The 25149-nt window shown below is 44.9% G+C and overlaps 1 protein-coding gene across 1 annotated transcript in view; it reads left to right on the forward strand.

Annotated features, from left to right (window-relative positions):
• The first annotated feature begins 1739 nt into the window (after positions 1-1739).
• LOC103658903 (dynamin binding protein) overlaps positions 1740-25149 on the forward strand; it is a 69111-nt gene continuing 45701 nt past the window's right edge. Inside the window, exons 1-3 of the mRNA XM_040624153.1 lie at positions 1740-2104; positions 2563-2685; positions 13367-15370. Of these exons, the coding sequence (XP_040480087.1) occupies positions 1960-2104; positions 2563-2685; positions 13367-15370 (2272 nt within the window). The 5' untranslated portion in view covers positions 1740-1959. The remainder of the gene's footprint in view (positions 2105-2562; positions 2686-13366; positions 15371-25149) is intronic.

Below are 25149 nucleotides of genomic sequence, written 5' to 3' on the forward strand. Positions count from 1 at the left end.
TGGTGATGTATCCGTGAGAGCCGAGCTTGTAGCTGATCACGGAAGGAACAGTTAGTAATAAGCGCTCACATTTATCGAGCACCTCCTGGACCAGCCCCGTCGTAGGTGCTCTCACACCAGGAGCACACTGTCTCCTTGGAGCAGATCTGGGTTGGCACTTCGCTTCCGTCTCTGACTTACTGCGTGACGTTGGACAGATGACATCACCTCTCCGAGTCTGTGTCCGCATCTGCAAAATGGAAACCAATGATACACGATAGGATTGTTGTGAGGGCTCAGTGAAGGAAGTACATAGTACAGTGCGCGGCGCATAGTAAATGCTCAGTAAATACCGGGCATTGTTATAATTATTTTGATCATTCTCATCATCCTCTTGATGGTGATTATGAATGTATAATTATGCCCGTTTTTCTGAACAGGAAACTAGCCCGGAGAGTTGAAGGACTATATCCAAGGTGAAATAACTAATAAACAGTGGCGCTGGCATTTGAACCTTGGTCTCTGACTCCACCCACCTGGTTACTTTGCATTCCCATTATGCGGCCTCCTCAGCATGTAATTATAATTAGACTTTTATACTTAAAGAAAATACGTGGTAGGAAAGGGCAGAGGATGTGGGGAACGTTCTTGGCCACTTCTGTTTTCCACTGTGGACCCAAGTCATCTCATTATAGAAAAATGTTCCAGTAACACAAAGATAAGCTCCTTTTACTCAGCAGTACAAATTAAATATGCAATGTTGAATTGTGTTGCATGATTCATTAATATCTTAAAGGTACCCCCACATTAATATGCTCAATTATTTATTATATGCCTAACATGTTTGTCCACATCACTGTTTTCTTAGATAATAAACTCGGTGGAGCTATAACGATGTTTTTCTTTGTAATTCGGCTTTTAGCGCTTTTCGATATCGTCCTAGTTATATGTGAGATGAAAGTTAGAATCCTCATCGCTAACAATATCAGATAGATACTTGAGGTGAACAGAGGTGGATAGACTTGAGGCGTGGACACTGGAGAGCGCCAGCCGCTCCTCGCGGAAGACCTGGGGAGAGGTTGCTAACATGGCTGAGTGCGTACACGTGAGCACATGCCCGCTGGCTCCTCCCTTTCTGTTGCTTGAACGCGTACTTGGGCTCCCCAGCCGCACGTGTCAAGGTAACAGACCCATCAGCACAGCAGACACCACACACGGTGGGGACACGACGCAAGCTCGCGCCGTAGCTGTCTTTGAGCTGAAAACACAGTCTTGATCTGGTGCGGTGTGTGTACTAGGTCTTGTCTGGAGGTGTCATTTTTATACCACCCTTTCTTGTTCTTTCTTATGGATTTTTACTTTTCAGTACGTTTTAAATCTCTGCCTTTGAGGGGTGATCCCACATTCCCCCCCCCCCTTTTTTTTTTGTAGTGGGTAGGGGCCAGGATGCCCTGGGCCTGAATCCTGGTCCTGTTGCTATGAGCTCTGTGATCTTAGACAAATTAAGTTTTCCAACTTGCTGAGCTTAAGTATCCTAATCTTTAAGATAGTTCTGGGGAAATAAAAAGAAACGCCGTATTTAAAATCCCTACTTTTTAAATACCACATTTTAAAAGTACCATATTGCCTGTACTTGAAAAATGTTAATTCCCTTTTTGCCCTCTTCAGGCATGTTGAGAAGTCTACATTTCCCAACTTGTACCTTTTCCGTCACTCATAGGTAAAGGTCACTTTTTTTTTTTTTTTCAATTCCAGAATTGCCTGGAGAATCAAATGAAAAATGTGTGAGGAAATTATTATTTTTGTGAGATAGCACCTTAATTTCTTCTAAAGTACAAACTTCTTATTTGCTTAGCTTTGACTTGATTCTAAGTGTTTACTTTAAGCTTTATTATTCTCAAGATATTGACCTACATTCCAAAGTCTTAAAATAGTTATGCTTTACCATTTCTTTTGACCTGTCTTTCCAGGTTGTAAAACATGGAGGCTGGCTCAGTGGTTCGAGCCATCTTTGACTTCTGCCCCAGTGTGTCCGAAGAACTACCACTCTTTGTGGGAGACGTCATTGAGGTGTTGGCAGTGGTGGATGAATTTTGGCTTCTAGGAAAGAAAGAGGATGTTACAGGTAAGAGGCTCCCCATTCCTCGGGTACAAAATAGACCACAAGCCCTCTCTTCTTTCCATTTTAAAACTAAAGGTTAAATGGGAAGTCCAAGTCCATAAACTTCAGAATCCTTTGTGTTTTTTGTTATGTCTTTACTGTGGTTTCTACCAGTGAGGAGAGAATGTTTGTTATCGTCCCATCTCTCCTTATGGGCTCCTTCCAAAGGTCGAGATGGTTTGATACCAGCTGCCCCCAGCCTCGTTGTCTGTTCACATGTTTACCTCCCCTTCCTGGGTCTTTATCCTTTGTGCTCAGCGCCATTGCTTCCCTTCTGAAAACATGCATTACTTCTTTACTCAGAACCCCGTTGTTTTCCTTTACTTTTCACTACCAGTCTTTTTCTCCGATTCATGGAACTTAAGTCACTCTCCAGACAGAAAATGAAATTTCAATATTAGAAATGTTTCCTTTTATTTCAGGGCAGTTCCCCAGCAGTTTTGTGGAAATTGTGACCATTCCCAGTCTAAAAGAAGGAGAGAGGTTGTTTGTCTGTATCTGTGAATTTACATCCCAAGAATTGAACAGTCTTCCCCTCCATCGAGGTAAGTTGGCCATTCAAGAGTAGACTGTTTAATTTTTTTGAAGATTATTTATATATTATTTGTTTATTTAATTGACAGAGAATGAGAGAGAGAGGGAACAAGCAGGAGGAGCAGCAGGCAGAGGGAGAAGTAGACTCTGCTGAGCAGGGTAGCCCGACGTGGGACTCAGTCCCAGGACCCTGGGATCATGACCTGAGCCGAAGGCAGATGCGTAACTGACTGAGCCACCCAGGCGCCCGAAGACTAGACTGTTTAAAATAAGATTAGTTGGGGCACCTGGGTGGCTTAGTCAGTTAAGCATCTGACTCTTGATTTCGACTCATAGCATCATCTCAGGGTTGTGAGATGGAGCCCTATGTCGGGCTCCGTGCTCAGTGGGGAGTCTGCTTGGGTTTCTCTCTCTCCCTTTGCCCACTCCTCACTTGCTCTCTCTCCCTCTCTTAAATAAATAAATAAATAAATAAATAAATAAATAAATAAACAAACAAACAAACAAATAAAATAGGATTAGTGGAGTTGTCCCATTTTGACAACGAGGTCTTTTTTTTTGAATTTTTATAAGTGACTAATATCTGGAGAGTAACAGCAGGATTGTGCTGACAGTAATAATGCCTTTTATTTGCACAGCATTTTGTAATTTCCATAGTATTTTATCACAAATACATTCTCATCTGATCCTCACCACAGTTTTGGGAGGTAGCAAAGTAGGTATTATTAACTGCATTTAATAAATAATGAAAATGTGGGGCGCCTGGGTGGCTCAGTCGTTAAGGGGCGCCTGGGTGGCGCAGTCGTTAAAGCGTCTGCCTTCGGCTCGGGGCGTGATCCCAGCGTTCTGGGATCGAGTCCCACATCAGGCTCCTCCGCTGGGAGCCTGGCTCTTCCTCTCCCACTTCCCCTGCTTGTGTTCCCTCCCTCGCTGGCTGTCTCTCTCTCTCTGTCAAATAAATAAATAAAAATCTTTAAAAAAAATAATGAAAATGAAATTCAAAGAATGTTACTGTAGATGAGAACTTTTGGCCTCAGGAAGTGAAGTCATGTCACCTGATGATAAGTCCCTGCCCCGCATCGCAGCCACACTTCAGACTGCATTTATTTTTTTTTCCTTTGAAAACTGGTATGACTTTGCTAGCAACATTACTATTAATGTATGAGAGTCGAGGAGGAATTGCGGTATGGAGAGTAAGAGACAGTTATAAAACAGCCCCGTTCGACTCCCTACCATTAGGTAATGTTACCTTGAAGTTCTCATCAGAAGCAGCTTAAAAGGAAGTGGTTTAAAGTGAATAGTCATAGCTGTGTCTCGGTGTCGTTCCAAGTATTTCTCTCTTCAGTCAGATACAAGAACTTCTAAAGATGAACTGTCAGCCGTTTCACCAAATATACTTAAGTCCACACATTGTGCGTAAGCGCAGAAACCTGGAGTGTCCTGCAAACTGGTGTTTGTCATCAGTGCAGTGTTGTGATGACTCAGGACAGCCAGCAAGATGGTAGCATTTATTGGGCATATTATTAATATTGCTACCTGTTCTTTTGCATATGGCCCTAAAGGGCCTGAACTTCTTAGACCACGTGCACATATGAGAGAGACAGAGCAGAGGTGGGGAAAGAGAGGAGCCTCGCCACCTTCCCTGACCCTACAGGAGAAGAAGGAATATTGGATTTGGATCTTCATCCTCAAAATCTGTTTTGAGAGTTTCTTGTACTTCACTTTACACTGACCCTCTCCCTCTTTTCTGGACACTTCCTTGTTAATCAGTGTTGGGAGGGCAGAGAGAAATAGGTGAAGATGTGATAGCAGGGAACTTTCACCTGTCCCTACCCACAGCCCTCCCACTGGGGGGCCGTAGCTCATGTCAGACCAGAGGGAGCGGAGAAGGGGCCACAGAGCACAGTGCAGAGGGTGTGGGTGGCATGGATTTGTCCCTTTCTACACCTGGTTCCTGGAGCAAGTAGTGGGTGTAGGAAAATATAGCAATATGTCTGTGACATTTGGGAAATCTGAGGGTGTGGCTTCTGGAATTAGCATTTTTCGCTTCATAATTGTATCTTGTGTCATCAAGTCTTAGATGCGAAAAAGAGAGATTTTCTGCTAAATGCCTTCGCTGGGAAGACTGGTCTCAGAGGTTGTTCTGAACTTGCTTTGAAGTTAAAATCCACGTCAGCAATCCCAGGGCCACCAACTAGATTTCTCAGGAAGGCCCTGGCATGGACCTTTCACCCACGAGCCTCCTGAAGCAAGACTGACTCAAGCTCAGGCTGGGTCCTGGAATCTGTAGATGTTATCTTGACTAGTTTTTAAGCAAAGGAGAGGATGCGGCAGGGGCGATACATAGGAAGCGACCAGAAAGAGGTGTGCTGACTGTCGGTGGTTTGCTCGTGTTCTCGTCCCTGATGCGCTCCTGCCAGTAAGTGCACCGACTCTTCAGCTCTCTTTCCTTCTGTGCCTTTCACATCCCCTTCAGCTGCAGATCTGAACACACAAGGCTTGAGAATGCGAAGTTACACGCATCTCTGCGATTTGTCTTTTTCTGGGAAGTTCAGCCTGAGACACAGAAATGATACTAACTTCTCTACTTTTCTATACGTGACGGTCCACATTAACAGATAATAATGTTACTAGTTGGAAACACAGGCTATAAAAATGAAAGTATTGTTTTATACCACGTATGGTTTATAAGACTGGAGTCTACACTTCTGATTTTCAGGTCTAGCGCTTGGAATGGTCCTTCTACTTCTTAGGCTGAAAGTCGTTTTTTCCAATAAATCAGTGTCCCAGCTCATGAATAGCATACGTTCCTCTATCCATCTCCTAGTGCTATTAATCCTGTTTCCTCCTGTTTCTTTATCTCTCCTTAGTACCTTCAGTGTAGCAGTGAAGCTTCTCCTGTTCTGTGTAAATAAAACTTTTAGTGATTTAATATGTCAGGAGAGGATTTGAAAACCTTAAGAGCATGCGGGATGACGTTTGAGACCTGTTTTGTTTTACCATGCCGCCTTTAGTTAATGGTTATCTGCTTACCTTTCAGAAATATCATTGGGGTTAAATTATCTTTTAGTGATTTTGTTTATTATTTGAGAGTGAGCATGAGCAGGGGGAGGTGCAAAAGGAGAGGGAGAAGCAGACTCCCTGCTGAGCAGAGAGCCCGACACGGGGCTCAATCCCAGGACCCTGGGACCATGACCTGAGCTGAAGGCAGATGCTTAACTGACTGAGCCACCCAGGCGCCCTGAAAAATGATATATTTTAATTGTAAAATTATATTATTAAAGAAATATATGTATTGAGATATATTTAGAGCAGGCAGTATAGCTTAGGGGTAAGAATTCTGACAGCCCGCTTTTCTCGTTGGCCCTAGATTTAAATCCGACTCCACAACTTAGTCGCTCTGATGTTAGGCTAGTTACTTGCATTCTCTTCTCCTCGGTAGGATAATGATACATAACTTAGGTAGTTGTCAGGACTGAATCACGTAGGGCATCTGGCACAAGGCAAGCACGCAGTAAAGATGAGCTATCTTTATTCTTTTTTTTTTAATATTTTATTTATTTATTTGACAGAGATAGAGACAGCCAGCGAGAGAGGGAACACAAGCAGGGGGAGTGGGAGAGGAAGAAGCAGGCTCATAGCGGAGGAGCCTGATGTGGGGCTCAATCCCAGAACGCCGGGATCACGCCCTGAGCCGAAGGCAGACGCTTAACTGCTGTGTCACCCAGGCGCCCCTATCTTTATTATTCTTAACCTGGGATTCCTGGACTTCGTAGATGTGCTTTGGGGGGCCTGGTTTCCTGATCCTTACAAGAAGTTTGTGTGTGTGGACATTTTTCCAGGGAGAGTCTATCTGGAACTGGAATCACCAGTCGTCCTTCCAGCAGGTGTCACTCTTTCTCCTTTCCACAAAGCTGCCCAATTGTTTTGGACTGTTCCCTGTCTTTTCGGTTATATTTAAACTCAGAAACAAGGCTGTCTTTGTATGTCTTCTTTGGGAAAACATCTATTCAGACCCTCTGCCCATGTTTTAATCAGGTTGTTTGTATTTTTGGTGTTGAGTTGTATAAGTTCTTTATATATTTTGGATATTAACCCCTTATTGGAGCTATCATTTGCAAATATCTTCTTCCATCCAGTAGCTTGCCTTTTATTTTGTTGTACAAAAGCTTTTTATTTTGATGTAGTTCCAACAGACACATGACAAGATGCTCAACATCAGTAACCATCAGGGAAATGCAGGTCAAAACCGCAGCGAGATGCCACCTCATTCCTGCCAGAATGGCTAAAGTGAAAAAGACAAGAAACAGGTGTTGTGAGGGTGTAGAAAAAAGAACTATTGTACACTGTTGGTGGGAATGTAAATTGGTCCAGCTACCATGGAAAACAGTATGAAGGTTCCTCAAAAAAATTAAAAAGAGGGATGCCTGGGTGTCTCACTCGGTTAAGCATCGGACTCTTGGTTATGGCTCAGGTCGTGATCTCAGTGTTGTGAGATCAGGCTGGGCTCTGCACTGGGCAGGGAGCCTACTTAAGGTTCTCTCTCTCCCTCTGCTCTCCCACCATCCCGCCTGGGTGCACACATGCACTATAAATACATACATATATACGTACCACATGACCCAATAATTCCAATAATTTACCTAAAGGAAGTGAAAACACTGGGGCACCTGGGTGGCTCAGTAGGTTGAGTGTCTGGCTCTTGGTTTCAGCTCAGGTCGTGGTCTCAGGATCATGGGATTGAACTGCAAATTGGGCTCTGCTCTTCATGTGGCGTCTTCTTGGGATATTCTGTCTCCCTCTCCCTCTCCCCATTCCCCCGTGTGCACGCACATGGGCGTGCTCTCTCTCTCTCTAAAATAAATAAATAAAATCTTAAAAAAAAAAAAACCCAAAAACACTAATTCAAAAAGATATATGCACCTGTGTGTTTATTACAGCGTTATTTATAATAGCCAAGGTGTGGAAGCAACCTAAGTGTCCATTGATAGAGAAATGGGTAAGGAGCATGTGGTAAATATATACAATGGAATCTTTTGCAGTCGTAGGAAAGAATGAGGTTGTGCCATTTGTGACAACATGGATAGACCTAGAGAGTATTATGTTAAATAAAATAAGTCAGACTGAGAAAGACGAATACCAGATGAGTTCACGCATGCGTGGAATCTAAAAACGCAAGTAAACAACAACAACAAAAAAAGCAGAATCAGGCCTAAATACAGAGAACAAAGTGGTGGTTGCCAGACGGGTGGAGGGGTGGAGGGATGGGCAAAATGCATGAGGGGGGTGGGAGGTACAGGCTTCCAGCCATGGAATGAAGAAGCCACAGGGATAAAAGGCCCGGCATGAGGGATGTAGTCAGTGGTATCGTAATCACCATGAACGGTGACAGATGGTAGCTGTGTGTGTGGTGAGCATGGCATAGCATGTAGAGAAGTTGAATCACTATGTTGGATGCTGGAAATTAATGTAACGTGTGTCAACTCAAACAGAAAAAAATTTTAAAAAGAGAAAAACAAGTTTTCTCTTAGAAGGATTAGTGGAGGTGGCCAGGGCCACTGACTGTCTTAAAAATAAACAGGGGGAGAAAAAAAAAGGGGGTGGAAAACAAAAAACAAAAATGAGAGTGTGACAAGGAAAATACAGAGAAAAAGGAGAGAAGAAAATTAGTGGGAGTGATGAAATACCACTAATAATTGCCTCACATAACATAGAATGCCTATAACCTTACGTTTCTAGGCCACCCCCCACCCTCAAAAAAGACCATTAAAAAATAAGTTGATAAGTTGTTATTTTTTAAATGAAGTTTTAAATTTTAATTCAGTATAGTTAACATACCGTGTTAGTTTCAGGAATATAATATAGTGATTTGGCAATTGTATCCATTACTCAGTGCTCCTCATGGTAACTGTGCTCTTAATCCCCATCTCCTAGTTCACCCATCCCCCACCTACCTCCCCTCTGGGAACCATCAGTTTGTTCTCTGCAGTTAAGAGCCTATTTCTTGCTTTGTTTCTCTTTTTTACCCATTTGTTTTATTATTTTTTTTTTATTTTTAAAGGTTTTACTTATTTATTTGAGAGAAAGAGAGAATGAGCATGAGTAGGGGGGAAGGACAGAGAGAGGGAGAAGCAGGGAGCCCAGCTCGGGGCTCGATCCCAGGACTCTGAGATCACGAACTGAGCCTAAGGCAGACGCGCAACCAAATGAGCCACCTAGGTGCCCCTTGTTTTATTTCTTAAATTCCACATATGAGTGAGAACATACGGTATTTGTCTCTGACTGACTTCACTTAGCGTGATATACTGTAGTTCCATCCACGTTGTTGCAAATGGCAAGATTTCATTCTTTTTTATGGCTGAATCTGAATAATATTCCTGTGTGTGTGTGTGTGTGTGTGTGTGTGTGTGTGTGTGAGAGAGAGAGAGTGAGTGTGTGTGTAAGAGTGTGTATGTGAGAGAGTGTGTGAGTGTGTAAGAGAGTGAGTGTGTGAGTGTGTGAGAGTGTGTGTGAGTGCATATGTGAGAGTGAGTGAGAGTGTGTGTGAGAGAGTGAGTGTGTGTGTGTGTATGTGAGAGAGTGTGTGAGAGAGTGTGTGTAAGAGAGTGTGTGAGTGTGTGTGTGTGTGAGAGTGCATATGTGTGTGAGTGTGAGAGTGTGTGTGTGAGAGAGTGTGTGTAAGAGAGAGTGTGTGAGTGTGTATGTGTAAGAGAGAGAGTGTGAGTGCATATGTGAGAGTGTGAGAGAGTGTGAGAGTGTGTAAGAGAGAGTGTATGTGAGCGTGTGTGAGAGAGTGTGTGTGTAAGAGAGAGAGTGTGTGTAAGAGAGTGAGTGTGTGTGAGTGTGTGAGAGTGTGTAAGAGTGTGTGTGAGTGTGTGAGAGTGCATATGTGAGAGTGTGTGTGAGAGTGTGTGAGTGTGTGTGTGAGAGAGTGTGTGTAAGAGAGTGTGTGTGAGTATGTGAGAGAGTGTGTGTGAGAGTTTGTGAGTGTGTGTAAGAGAGAGAGTGAGTGTGTGTGTGTGTGTGTGTGTATTACATCTTCATGCATTCGTCTGTCAGTGCACACTTGGGCTGCTTCCGTAATCTAGCTATCGTAAATAATGCTACAGTAAACATAGGAGTGCATGCATCCCTTTGAATTAATGTTTTTGTATTTGGGGGCTAAATCCCTCAATAGTGCGATTACTGGATCATATGGTAGTTCTAGCTTTAGCTTTTTGGATAAATTTATTAATGAATAACCTGATGAATGATACAGCACCCGTGCCGTAAGTCTGTGATGCCGTGTGTGTGACATACGAGGGTAAGGTCCTGACGTGGCTCATACGGGAATCTAAGTAGCACGTGTGGTCAGTCTGCATAAAGCGCACACTCTCCTGGGCATTGCGATTCGGTGGGGGACCTAATACTGCAGAGTCAGACTACTTACATGCAGAGTCTAAGAAGACCTGCATTTGTTCTTACCATCTTGTTCCTAATGCATTTCTTGTTCAAAGAAAAAAAATCCAACCAGAAGAAGCAAGCAGCCGGACGGCTGGGATTAGCTGTGCACGAGTGAGAGCCTCGGCTTGACCCGAAGGGTCACCACACTTGCTGTTTTTCCCTTTGCGAAATCGGGGCACTCTCCTCCAGCAGTTGCTCACAGTGTTGTTTCAGAAGTCTGGAAATGACCCCTAGGTAGCCTCCATTCCACAGGAATCACCTGGGATGCCAGGGGAACCCTGCAAGACTCTTTCTGATGAAAACGAGAGACTCGTGCAAAAAACCCAGTACCAACAAAATAAAGGTGTCGAGCAAAATTACCTCTCAAGTGCTTTGCAGGGTCTAAACTGTGATTTTTAAAACTTTCATCTTTTTTATATAGAAGTAGCCAACAGAGTGACAGTCTGCCAGGTAATAAAGCTGATTTATCAGAACAGTGGCCCAGCTGAAAATAGGAAAAGCTAGCGCTGTGATAAGGGTTTCCCGGCGATCTGGCAAAGCAGGGAAACAATTGTCATCCTACAGCTCTAGGAAAGCCAGTTCATTCCCAAGCCAGCGGAGGGGGAGTCGTGGCCAGGTTTCATTCTCCTCATTCCCTGCAAGGCCTGTTGTGCCCGGACAGTAGCCATGTCTCCAGTGAGTTCCCTCTGCGGTTCTGATGGAAGAGCCTTAGAGTGAGTTGGGGGGGAAAATCACTTGTAACATTCTCAGGACCCTGAACTCCAACCAATGGATATTGAGGCATAAATTGAAGGAATATAGAAATAGAGGACCAAGGCCCTATTTTTCAAGAATATCTAAGTAAAACATATCAAAGCAGTGAAAACGTATTGGGTGCCCCCCACCACGTGCAAAAGCTTACATTAGGTGCTGTGTAGTCTGTAAAAATACAAGTGTCAAAATGAGTGATGTAAATGATCATTTCTTTAGTAGGCAACAGATGGCCAAGGTGAATGTGGGTTTCTAAGGTCTTTTAGAGAAGTATGCTAGGGTTTCTGACGGACAGGCTTGTAGAGGAGCTAATGAAAGTGACCTTGTGTGGGTAGGGTCTCATAGGTGAGGTGATATTGGCTGGCTGGGGTGGGGGTTCAGGGGGTATGACTGACAGTAGATCCGGGTTGCACGAAGGTAAAAAACATAAGAATAGTCTTTTGGTAGTTTAGTAACGAAACCTCTTTAGAGAGTGTCCGGAGCAAACTTATTTTTTATATATTTCAGTTAATAAGAATAGGATTTCTAAAGAATCCTATGGGAGTAGGAAGAAGCCTTCATACCTCGAAGGAAAAGTCTGAGCAGGGGAGGGATGTGGCAGCGTTGGTACATTTATCATCTTGGTTTGGCATGAATCATTTGGAAGAGACTGGAAGAGACAAAGTCTGGGGCAAGGCTTAAGAGAGTGAGAGGATGATTGTTGGACTAAAGTGGTAGCAAGAGTAAGTGAATGAACGGAAATAATTTCTGCAAGAAGATATTAGAGGGAGGGGCGCCTGGGTGGCTCAGTCTGTTAAGCGTCTGCCTTCTGTTCAGGTCATAATCCCAGGGTCGTGGGATCCAGCCCCAATTTGGGCTCCCTGTTCAGCAGAGAGCCTGCTTCTCCCTCTCCCTCTGCCTACCACTCTGCCTGCTCGTGCTCGCTCGCTCGCTCGCTCTCAAATAAATAAATACAATCTTAAAAAACAAACAATCCCCTGCCCCAAAAGTACTGATTGCTAGAACACGCTTTTAAGATTTCATTATGCTGTATTGTCCGGGTAAAGATAGTTCAGAAAGGCCTCTGTTGGGAGTAAATCAAGGGCTTGTTACCCACACCCTGTACCTCCAACAATGAAACCATTCCTGAGGGGCGCCTGGGTGGCTCAGTCGGTTGAGCATCCGATTGCTGGATTTGGCTCAGGTCCTGATCTCAGGGTCGTGGGATCGAGCCCCGGGTTGGGCTCCTTGCTCATCGTGGAGTCTGCTTGAGATTCTTTCCCTCTCCCTGTGCGCCTCCCACTCATGCTCTCCTCTCTCAAATAAATAAATAAATCTTAAGAAAAAAGTAAAAAGAAACCATTCCTGAAGACTTCTTTTGTTGTTCTATATTGGATATTGACTAAAGGTTAGTGTGAGAGACCCGATGCATCTGTCCAGGATTATTAGGGGCATGTATATATTCTTTATCATTTATAAACTAATTCAATGGCACAGAGTGTAAGAACCTTGTTCATAGTGTTATTTTTCGAACTTTTTGGTGCTAGGAGCCCTTTATACTCTTACAAGTCACTGAGACCCTAAGGAGATCTTGCTTATGTGAGTCTATTGATATTTGCAATATCAGCTGTTAAAACAGAAATTTTAAAAACATTTGTCACTTTATTTCTTTAAACTTATATATTAACATAAATAGCATATATTTTTTAAAGATTTTATTTATTTGACAGACAGACAGCACAAGCAGGGGGAGCAGCAGGCAGAGGAAGAAGCAGGTTCCCCGCCGAGCAGGGAGCCCGATGTGGGGCTCAGTCCCGGGATCCTGAGATCGTGACCTGAGCTGAAGGCAGCTGCTTAACCGACTGAGCCACCCAGGCGACCCCATAAGTAGCATACTTTTGATGAAAAATAGATTTCTGAACTTTTTAAAAAAACTTAGAAGAGTATCATTGGTTTGCATTTCTGCAAATCTCTTTAATATTTGCTTTAATAGGGGCGCCTCGGTGGCTTCGTTGGTTAAGCGGCTGCCTTCAGCTCAGGTCATGATCCCAGAGTCCCGGGATCGAGCCCCGCATCCAGCTCCCTGCTCAGTGGGGAGTCTGCTTCTCCCTCTGCCCCCTGCTCTTGCTCTCTCCATCTCAAATAAATAAAATCTTTTTAAAGATATTTGCTTTAATAGAAGAAAGCTAGATTCTCATATTTGTATTTATATTCAGTCGGCTCTGATATGTTGTTTTAAGTGAAGGATATAAAGTATATGAAGAAAATATAGTTTGGACTTTACAGACTCTCTGAAAGGATCTTGGGGCTCCCCCAGGATTCCATGGACCACATGTTGAAAAGCACTGGTTTACAGAACTGTGCACTGTGTTGTCACTAAATTGTCAGTCAGGTCACTAAATCGTCTAAAGTATTATGCCCTTAAAACGCTGGAGGTGCATTTGCCTGAATCTGACAGATGTTTCAAGTGACGAGTTGTACTGTTAGTTACGGTCATGTTCTTTGCTTGTCTTTCTTTAGGTGACCTAGTGGTTCTCGATGGTGCCCCCACTGCCAGCTGGCTGCAGGGCCGAAGCTGCTGGGGTGCCCGGGGCTTCTTCCCTTCGTCGTGTGTTCGGGAGCTCTGCCTCTCCTCACAGAGCCAGCGGTGGCACTCCCAGAGCGCCTTGCTCCAGATTCCTGAATACTCCATGGGACAAGCGCGGGCACTGATGGGGCTTTCGGCCCAGCTGGATGAGGAGCTGGACTTCAGAGAAGGGGATGTGATCACCATTATTGGAGTTCCCGAACCAGGCTGGTTTGAAGGGGAATTAGAGGGTCGAAGAGGCATTTTTCCAGAAGGTTTTGTAGAGCTTTTGGGGCCCCTGAGGACTGTGGATGAGTTGGTAAGTTCTGGAAATCACGATGACTGCATTATTAATGGTGAAGAAGAGACCCCTACAGCCGAAGAAGAGAGGGGGCCGGAAGAGGATGAGGACCAGCCGGGGACCTACGGAATTGCCCTCTACCAATTCCAAGCCCTGGAGCCGAATGAGTTGGATTTTGAGGTAGGTGATAAAATCCGAATTCTGGGAACGCTGGAAGATGGGTGGCTAGAAGGTTCGCTGAAGGGCAGGACAGGCATCTTTCCTTACCGATTTGTAAAGCTATTTTCTAAAACAAGAGCGGACGAGACCATGGATCCCCCGCAGGAAAGCAGCCCTACTGAGATCCCTGACACTTCTTTGGGTTGTTCGGAGGACTCCTTGGTGGTGGAGGGAAGAAGACCCGAATCCGAGTATAAAGCAGAGGAGTCCAACTGTGTTATTTCTGAAACATCTGCTTCTCCCCTGGGGCATCTGACTTCTGAGTATGAAGTAAACAAAAGCTCTCATCAGGATGAGGGCACCTCAGGGGGGCCCCCAAGAAGCCCGGGCCTGGGGCACGGTCAGCCTCTTGCCAAAGACTCTTCTGCAGAGGAGCCTTCAGAGATAGTCAATGGGGTTTCCTCCCAACCTCAGGTACCTTTTCCTCCCAGACTGCAGAAAAACCAGTATTACTCAGCAGAAGGAGGGGGCCGCCCAAGCTCTGAGCAGTCCACGGACCCTCTTCCCTTCGAAGCCAGGACGAAACACTACTCCAGCCTACCTCCCAGAGGACTGTCCTCCCCACCAAAAACCTTTCAGAAGCCAGTGACCCCTCCTCATGGTGGCTCTTGTCTTTTAGCCCCTCGGGTAGCGAGACCCAGCCAGCTGAGCTCCCCGCTCCAGGGCATGGCAAGGTGTGCTAAAAAGCACCACACACCCAGAGAAAACGCCACCAGCTTTTGTCCTGCCCCAGAGAGATCCGAAGTGAAGCCTGGTCTGCAAGACAAGGTGTTTGCAGCCGAAGCGATGGCACCTTTACAGGGAGAAGGCAACACTGACCTGGATTCTAAGTTGACACAGCAGCTGATAGAGTTTGAAAAGAGCTTGTCAGGGCCCGGCATAGAACCAGATAAAATTTTGCGCCACTTTTCGATCATGGACTTTAACTCTGAGAAGGACATTGTCCGAGGTTCCTCAAAGCTGATCACCCAGCAGGAGGTGCCTGAGAGGAGGAAAGCCCTCAGGCCCCCGCCACCACGTCCCTGTATGCCAGCATCCGCTTCTCCCCACGTGCCTATTGACCAGAACCTGAAACCAGAGCTGCCCTTGGCAGTGCGACCCTCTCGCCCGGCTCCCCTGCCTCCCGCGGCCCCGCACAGAGTGACTGCGGGATCCCCCAGGCTCCTAAGCTGTCCCCAGCCGAGCTGTGAGACGCCAGAGACGGAGGGCCCTGAGAGTGTGGACCAGACTTTGGACCAGACTTCCCAGTGCCCCTTAGTATTGGTGAGGGTTCAGGAAATGGAGCAGGACTTGGATGTGGGTAGCAGGGCTCAAGAAGAGCTAACCCTGACGCTGGAGGAGAAGCAAGATGAGTCATTAAGGGCAGAGACCCTGGAGGATCTCGAGTTCTATGAGAGCAACATTGAAAGTTTGAACATGGAACTCCAGCAACTCAGAGGTGAGTGACGGGGAAGTAATAGATACTTGGTTTTTGACATCCACGAGTCCACGGAATGGCCTCCCCGTGTTTTTAAGGGAGATGTTACCATCTGTGACAAAGAGTGACTTGCTTTCTCGCTACCTCATGTCTCACTCTGACAGCACAGTTTGACTGCTCTGTCTCCATATTTGCAATGACCACTGTAGCCTCCTGACGTCACGGGCTGCTCGGGTAAAGCGGCTCAGACCTCATTGACATGTATACGTCCTGTGACATCCCCAGCAGTCCTGTGGACAGAAGTCCCTGAATACACTGACCTTCTTTAACCGGCCTCTAGTGAGGACTGAAGACTTCCAGGCTCAGATTCATGAAAAAACCATATCTTATATCTGTGTGGTTTAAGGACTAGTTTTCGTTAAAGATTTTATTTATTTTTTTTGAGAGAGAGAGAGAGACTGAGCGAGAAAGAGAACACAAGCCAGGAGGAGAAGCAGAGCAAGAAGCAGACTCCCCGCTGAGCAGGGAGCCCGATGCTAGGCTCGATCCCTGGACCCTGAGATCATGACCTGAGCTGAAGGCAGATGCTTAACCCACTGAGCCACCCAGGTGCGCCCCAAGGACTAGGTTTCAATAGTAACCATTAGAGCTAACAATTATTAACTTGTTCATAATAAGGACTTGTTACCGTTTGCTTGCACAAATCATCTTTCCAGCCACCCTAAACATACTGGGATAATTCACACGGTGCTTGAAAGATGAGGCAGGTAAGATTTGTAGAGATGGAGTAGCTTAGCGAGGGAGCTGGGAGCTCCTGTTTTTAACTACTACAGTTTACTGCTTCCCACCTTGCATGTTCAGAAATTCGGATTCTGTCCCTTAATTTAGGGGTGACCAGCCTCAGGGGACTTCATACGTCTTCACCAGACTCCCATGAGAAATAATTTCTAGAGGGGAAAGAGGCAGAAAGCAAGGCAAGCACAGCAGACTAGGGCCCAAGGACACACGGCCGTGTCACCTTGGGCAGGTGTGCCAGAGAGCTCCGACCCCACGTGCCCCCGGGAAAGGAAACCCTCCAGAGTGATCTGTGGATGTAGGGCCTACAGGTTACTAACGAGAAATAAAAGCAGGAAAATGGCGGGCCAGGTCTACACGCTTCCCTCCCTGTCTACTTCAGGCCGCTGAACGTGATTGGAAAAATAAATTCCAACGAGAAANNNTGTTCTGGGGAGGCCAGAAATGGAGTAATCTTCCGAAAGCTGGAAAGCAGAGGATATTAAAGAGAGGAGACTTCTCTCTGAAATATGCTTGGGAGAGGACTGCTCTGCGAGTGGGTGCAGGTCTGAGGGACTGCGGGTTCAGAGGCAGGGCAGTGGGAGGGGGGCCCGGAGCAAATTTGGTGTGATGATGAGGGAAGAGCTAGGCCCCTGAGCCCCTGGGCCACTACGCTGAACGGAGCGGGTGGCTGGCAGCAGTTACCCTGAAGGGGAAGCGTGAAGATGAGCTCTGAGCATGTCCTCAGAGAGGGGATCCTGTGGGGGGGCCTGGCTGGCGCAGTCTGTAGAGTGTGCAACTCTTGGTCTTGGGGTCATGAGCTTCAACCCCATTTTGGGGATAGAGTTTACTTAAAGAAATAATGGTGGCATTAAAAAAAGTTCATTGACTATGAGTACCTGAAGTCCTGGGGGATTGCCAGATACCGTGGTAATTTCAGGGTGTCTGGAAAGGAATTCTGAGGGCATCTCGGCTCAGTGCTATGTCCCCAGAGCTATAACAAGTTCCAGGTTCTTCCACCACCTTCCGTACTTGCGAGTTTTGAGACACACTCGTAAGCTGTTCTTGCATGAGATATACATGGGGTAGAACAAACGTGTCTCAAATTCCGAGTAGTGGGGATTTCTCAATAATGATACTTTTTTGGGGTGTCTGGCTGGCTCAGTTGGTAGGGCATGAGACTCTTGATCTTAGGGTCATAAGTTCGAGCCCTGCATTAGGCTCCTCACTCAGCGTGGAGTCTGCTTGAGAGTCTCTCTACCTCCCTCTCCCCCTCCAGCTCATGCTCTCGTTCTCTCTCCCAAATGAATAAATAAATCTTTAAAACATTTTTCTATTTAATGTAAAATAATTTAAGATCTATGGAAAAGTTGCAAAAAATTTAAGTTCTTGTGTGCCCTTCACTCTGCTTCCCCTTACCTTAAGGTCTTACATAACTACAGAATATTTATCAAAGTCAGAAAATAAACATGGCAGTAAACATTTGAAGACATTAGAAGGGAGCATTAACATAAAATGAAAGTTAAATAAAAATTTCAAAACTGTAAAATAATACTGTAATTAGTCTTGAAAGGTTATTCTTAAAAGAAGATTTTAAATGCACAAAGCTTTAGTTGCCCTGATAGTATCGATCTTTGTTTCGTTAACATTCTAGGCATAGGAGAGAGTTTCCATCTTGGATTGATGTTGGTTGAAATAAGAATGTATCTAAAAGCATCTTTAGATGGAGCCATTAGGGTACATGTTGCTTCATGTAAGGTCATTTTCTTTTTTGACAATGAAAATATTTTGTGTACTTGCTCTGATTACTTTGCTATTGAAATCGATATTGCTTTTGCTAATTCAAAATTTAGATGATATTCATATCTTAAAATATTTTTATTGAGATATAACTGATATACAGTATATTAGTTTCAGGTGTACAGCATAATGATTCAATATTAATATTCACATCTTCTATTAAAATATTTTAATATATAAATTAAATATATAAATATATATAAACTTAACATATAAATATATTAACTATAACCTATAGCAAACATTAAACCCTGGAGAATACTGGGAAAACATTTTTCATTTCAAGTATTCAAATAATGGAACATTATTCTCCACTCTGAGCAAGATTTAACACTACACAGAATCATTTGTCAGCATTGCCAGTTTAAGGACTTATTTTGCTTCTCAAACTTGATATTTCTTTTTTTTTTAAGATTTTATTTATTTATTCGAGAGAGAGAGTGAGTGAGAGAGAGAGAGCACAAGGAGGGGGAGCAGCAGAGGGAGAGGGAGAAGCAGGCTCCCCGCTGAGCAGGGAGCCTGACGCGGGGCTCGATCCCAGGACTCTGGCAGACACATAACCAACTGAGCCACTCAAGAGCCCCTAAAACTTGATATTTCTTCAACAGTCACTTTATAAGATTTGTATAAAGTGTACTGTACAAACAAGCTTATTAATATTTATTTGATTTGCAGGAATGACTCACTGTCAGCAGCACACAGGGCCACGAGCACAAACAGTTATAAACACGCTCAGAGCACAGCAACAGCTGCAAGCAAAGCTAGCTGATTAGATCCTGATCACTTCTCTCCTGTTCCTCCCGTCCTGGTCAACCTTAATCTTTTACTCTGTGTGTCAGTATTTTCTGCTCCTGCTTTCAACTTCACATTGGTGGATTCCTTCGAACCCATAATGCGTCTACATTTATTACTAGGCTTTATTGTCACAGGAGAATTTTAGTATTTTCTCTTGTGTTCCACATTTCTTGACTGATTTTTCTTCAGATTCAGAAAGACAGATACATTTCTCAAGAAACGCTGAGAAGGAATTCCCACATGGAAGCACTACTCAGTCTTGGCTCAGTTACCTGAAACTAATTTCAAGGCTTAAAATTATGTGGACGAGTAGGATTTTGGAATCCCAACTGTAATTTTGCAAGAGGGCTGGTCTAATTCTGACGCATTCTCAGAGTCCTTTGGAATCTTAGCTTGTTCTAGAAAAAGGTCGATTTTTAGACTTCTCACCTCGGATGGGCTCTGGGCTTTGAGTTTTTGAGCACTTCTCCTGAGAGGGCCATTGAAACACAAGTTCTGTTTTCTGGGACGGGCAAATGCCCCGGGCAGTGCCATTGCTGTGGTTATTTACCTGTCTGGATTCCAGTTTTCCTTTGGTTTTGGCCAGTGCACTCCCATCTTGTTAGTGTATGGACAGTTTTAAGAGTTTTTTATATTTCCTCCAACTTTTTAAACTTTGGGTTGAGGATTGGCCCAAATAACCCAAACTTCAATTATTAGAAATAAAAAGCCCCGATAGTTTTACTATTTTTTTTAAAGATTTTGTTTATTCATCTGAGAAAGAGAGAGCGTGTGTGCGTGCACGTGTGCACCAGCAGGGGGGAGGGGCAGAGGCAGAGGAAGGAGCAGACTCCCCACTGAGCAGGGAGCCTGATGCGGGGATCAATCGATCAGTCGCAGAACCCTGGTCATGATCTGAGCCGAAGGCAGACACTTAATGGACTGAGCCACCCAGGCGTCCCACAAAGCCCCGATAATTTTAGATAAGCCATTGTTTGGCTCTGAGAATTTGGAGCTTCAAATTTGGAATTAGCACGTAGAGTCAGGGTAGAATAGTAGGAGGCGTCTCTGATTATAGTGTTTTGGGGAATGAAATGCCATTTTGCAGGCTTCGGGAGGGCATTCCGTTCAGTCACTCATTCACCCAGCAGATGTTTACTGAGTTTTGCTGTGTGCCAGGCGCTGTGCTAAGGGCAGGGTAATAAACAGATGTGCTCTCTGCCCTCAAAGAGCTTCTAGTCAAAATGAGTTGCTGGTTAATAAGCTAAGGTTTCTCTCTAAAACACAGCACCTTCAAATCTGATAGGTGGGTTGACTTCCAGAGCAGTGGAAGCACATGGCTAACCCACAGACTTTCAGATTCCCCAGTACATGCTTTTATTTGTTTAATTATTTATTGATTTTCATTTTATTTTATGATTTATGTCTAGTTTTTATTTAAATTTTAGTTAGTTAACATACATGGTAAAATTGGCTTCAGGCGTAGAATTTTGTGGTTTATCCCTTACATACTACACCCAGTGCTCATCACAAGTGCCCTCCTTAATCCCCCGTCACCCATTCAGCCCATCCCCCCTACCTCCCTCCATCAACCCTTAGCTTGTTTTCTGTAGTGAAGAGTCTCTTAGGGTTTGCTTCCCTCTCTCCTTTTTTTCTCTCCCGCTCCCCTATGTATATCCTCTAGTTCCATCCACGTCCTTGCAAATGGTAAAACTTCATTCTTTTTGATGTAATATTCCATTGTATATATATACCATACCTGTCACTTTTAGATCCCCTAATTAGGACTATATCCTGTAGCCCTGAGAGAATCTTATTTCGGCATCTGATCGTTTTGTTCCATCTCTAGGAGAGGTTCACATGCCTCAAAATGACAAGTACATTTATTTCTTTACTCAGCAAATATTTCTTGAGCACATACTAGGAGGCAGGCACTGACTATCCATTGATTAATAAAAAGGACATAGTCACAGTATCATTCATATTTGTGTATCTCTGAAACGCTGGTGATCATAGCGATATTGACCTCTGTATTTAAGCACACTGTTTGTCTTGCTGCCTCTGACTCATGGCTGTAGTTACTCCATTGGGGGCAAGGACCCCACTGTTCTGAATCAGTGCGGTGGATGGCCAAGGCTCATCAGGAGCCTTGCTCCTAAGCTTCTCTTCCTTTAAGGTAATGTCAAGAGGAATGTTGAGCAGAGACTCTCAGGGTAATTTTAAAAGACTGTCGCAAATCAAATCAGAACATGTTTTTTAGGAACGGACCATTTTCAGCAAGATATTGAGTGAGATCTAAGGCCCATTATAGAGAGCCATTCAATTAACAAGTTGGAAAATTACTGATATGGAAACAATGACATCTTTATACTGAAGTGATATGTAATATTCTAGACAGATTTTTAAAATGTGAAAGTCTAGTTTTTCTACATTCAAAAGCAATTTGTTATTCTGAACATTCCTTGGAATGCCTCAGGTATTAAAATTCATTCTCAAACTTGTAAAAGATTATGGAGTTTTTAAATAGCCAAAATATTTTGTGGTCTTTCAAGATATGGAAGTTTATGTGAAAGGAATAATCTTATCTTTCTGGTTCGTCAGTACATAAGAAAAAAGCAAGTACCCTTGACTTGTGACATCTGGTTCAGGGTGTTGGCTCAGTAAAAATTAGCTCAGTTACTTGTAATGGATTTTATCTTGGTCTAAAACAGCAACCAGAGTCAGAAGGCGTTAATCATCTATGTTAATTCAGGACCGAAACTAGTTTTCCTTTCACGGTAGGTGTTTCAATGTATGTCAAGAAATGTAGCTTGAAATGATTAACTTAGTTATAATTAATCTGTGAATCACTATTCTTTTTTTTCTTTTATTTTTTAATTTTTAAAAAATTTTTAAATAATTTATTATTATGTAATGTTAGGCACCATACAGTAGTACATCCTTAGTTTTTGATGTAATGTTCCATGATTCATTGTTTGCATATAACACCCAGTGCTCCATGCAATACGTGCCCTCCTTAATACCCATCACCGGCCTATCCCAGTCCCCCAGCCCCCTCCCTCTGAAGCCCTCCGTTTGTTTCCCAGAGTCCATAAGTAAGTCAAGCAGAGAAAGACAATTATCATATGGTTTCACTCATTTATGGAACATAAGAAATAGCAGGACGATCGGTAGGAGAAGGAAGGAAAGAAAGAAGAGGGGGTAAACAGAAGGGGGAATGAACCACGAGAGACTGTGAATCGCTATTCTTAACTTTGTAGTATGGCTTTGTGAACGTTTCCTCACCCTCAGCTTGGGGCCGAGGGGCGGAGAAACTGGAATAGATCCAGGGATTTTAAGTATCGTTTTCAGATTTCACTGAGGCTTTGCAGGACCCAGTTGAGAGGACCTGCCTCCCGCGAGCCTGGGACCTTCAGCAGCGAGCATTCCTGCCTCCGCGGCTGCCTGAGTGTGCCACCTCCCACCCTTCACTTTACCAAATGTAGCTAGACCCAGAAAGACTCTAGGGCAGTCATTTCTGCAGCAAATATTAAGCTCCTGCTGTATTCCGAGCAGTGATCTCTCCCCTCGTGGAGAGAGAGAAATAATAAGTACGCAGAAATAGGAATATGTGTGAGAAGGCAGAAGAAGCTATGGTATCAGGGAAGACCTCACTGAAAAGTGACATTAGAGCGAAGATCCGAATGATCTGATCGTAGGAAGCCAGCCGAGCCATTTTGGGGTGGAGGGAGCTGTCGCCGGCAGACGGGACAGCAAGGACAAGAGTGCGTGTAGTGTTTCAGCTAGAGCGAAGGTGTGGGTTTTATAGTTCATTGTTGAGAGTAAGACGAGAAGCCGCAGGAAGGTTTTGAGCAGGGAAGTGGTAAGATTGACTTACAACCTTACAGAGCCCCGCTGGGCGGCCTGGACCAGAACGGTAGACTGGGGAGGTTGCAGAGCGCTGGGTTCTGGGGGCGTTTTGAGTCCGAGCCTGTAGGACTTCCTGGTGGGTTGGGTGTGAGGTGTGAGAAGAGAGGCGAGTCAAGGATGACCCTGGGGTTGGGCAACTGGAAGGACTGGAGTTGCCAGTGATTTCTCAATTCCTGGTGAAGACGGCAGGAGCCGCTGGCTGCTGGGGGAGGTGGGACAGGGCAGAAGTCAGCTCAGCTTTGGTCATGTTGTCGTGCCTGTAAGACGTCCGGGTGCAAGTGCTGCTTAGGGTTCAGGGCAGAGGTGAGGGCTGGAGACATACGTTAGTGACACGTACATTTTGGCAGCACGCAGACATTGTTTAAAACCATGACATTTAATGAGCTTTTTTAAAAAAATTTTAAAAGAAAGTATAGCTAGAGAGAAAGAGAGGCGGCCAAGGCCCTGAACCTCCCCAGGAGCTGAAGGAACTGGAAGAGTAAGACGGTGATCATAATTATAATTAACTGAGCACTTAGTACTTGTCAAACAACGTGCCGGGTCTTTGAGCACTTTTTCTAATCCTCCGCATTATCCACGTTTGACAGACGGGAAAGCCGAGGACGGCCCAGAGAGTCACAGTTAGTCAGCGGTAGCGCTGCGGTTCCAGTTCAGGCCAGTCTCCTCCTACAGGCTCTGTGCTCTGTCCCTGCGCCCCACCGTGGGGGTGTCCCTGCGTTTCAGCTTAAGGAGGGACTGCTTAATCTCCGAGAGTGGGTGGTAGGAAGCAGCATTTGAAAAACTCAGAAATACAAGTGCTCATGGAGGAGGGATCCCGAGTGACCCTTGCCAATTTCCAAAATAATGTATGCCAGGCATAACATTTTTTAGTAATCTCATCTGTTGAAAACTATAAGAGCACATGTGTATGTGTTGACATGCTTTGAAAAAATATTTAACCCTCCCTCGCAGATAGCTTCTGACTGCAAGCTTATCATGAAGTTACACAAGTTTCCAAAATGCTTACCCATTCACGCTGGCAACCGCCTCAAGCTGCTCACTGTTCTAGTTTCTCTATTTGAACCCTCACCTAACTCCTAACCCTTAAGTTCATCACCAGGTTTAAACTCTGAGGCATCTGTAATGCTTCTCACAGGCCTGTTGCACTGAGAGCATTCACACCCTTCAGAGCATATCAGATTTCCCCCAAATACCTCTTATGTTCCTATGTTCCAGCCCTTATTGCCTTTTACAGGGCTCCCGGACTCCCACTCCTGCCTTCCCTTCCCCAAGTTGTCTCTTTTTTCATTAGTGCTTACTCTCTTCGTCTGTCGAATGTATCTTTAGATCTTAGGGGTCTTTTTTCTCCCTCAGTTGCAGACCCTCTGTCCACACCACCCGAGGCTGTAGCACCGGGGATGCCCTATGAGTAGCTTTAGCCAGAGTGATTTCATTTATAATTCTCCCTTAGGCTGAGAGGCAGCTGGACTGAATAAGAGCAGAAACCACGTTTCCTGTTGTATCCATGTCCCCTGCATTCCTGCCGTGTGCTAGGTAATTGCAGCTCTAGGAGAAGCCCTGGGGCACGCCGGTGTTCGAGACCAGGAAGATGGACTAGCAAAGAAGAAGCAGATAGTCCAGTAAGTGGGACTGACCATTAGAGCGGGAGCATTGACGAAGCAGAGGAGGGAGGGCCGAATTGCTGGAACATAGTCTCTGAGGGGTTAGGCGGGATTGAGATCCAGTGAACCAAGTGATTTCAGAGTGTCTGGAAAGGAATTCTAAGGGCATCTCAGCTCAGTGCTACGTCCCCAGAGCTATAACAAGTTCCAGGTCCTTCCACTGCCTTCCGTATTTGCGAGTTTTGAGACACACTCATAAACTGTTCTTGCATGAGATATACAGGGAGCAGAACAAACGTGTCTCAAATTCCAGGTAGTGGAGATTTCTCAATAATGATAGTTTTTAGAATTACTCATGTTCCACAGAAATGTCACGTCTTCTGTGCTTAAGATGAAAACATGACGATACAGGCTCCGAGGGCTTCAGGAACTTCCCCAAGATTATCCAGCTGGTGAGTGGCAGAGTCCAGACTCGGACCCAGGGCTCTCAAAGCTGCACTCTTAACCCCTAAGCTATCCTGCCCTCTGCCTGGCATCTAGCACATGCCTGTAAATTAGACATGGTCCTTGCCTACGGGGAGCATTCAGTGTAAGAAATGGAGATAAACAAGCATAATAGAGTAACATGGGTGAGATGAGAGAGGTTGGCTCGGTGCTCTGGAAAATGGCAAGAACCATAGGAATCAGAGAATGTCACTGGGGCAGTCTTTGTGCAAAGCGCCCGTCACCTGACCAGAGGCGGGGGATGGTCTGCACAGTTACGGAGACATTAACGAAAGAAGGGAAGCACATGTTCTTGCTGGTTCTTTTCCTGCCTCTTCCTTTACTTTTCCTGCACCTTCTCCCTTTCTGTCTCCTTCCAGGTCCTGCTGCCCGTCTTCCCTTCCAGCATTGCATACAGCAGCATTTCCGTTTACGGGGGGGGGGGGGGGGGGGGGGGGG

The sequence above is a fragment of the Ursus maritimus genome, unplaced genomic scaffold, assembly GCF_017311325.1.
Source record: "Ursus maritimus isolate PB19 unplaced genomic scaffold, ASM1731132v1 scaffold_7, whole genome shotgun sequence".
NCBI lineage: Eukaryota > Metazoa > Chordata > Mammalia > Carnivora > Ursidae > Ursus > Ursus maritimus.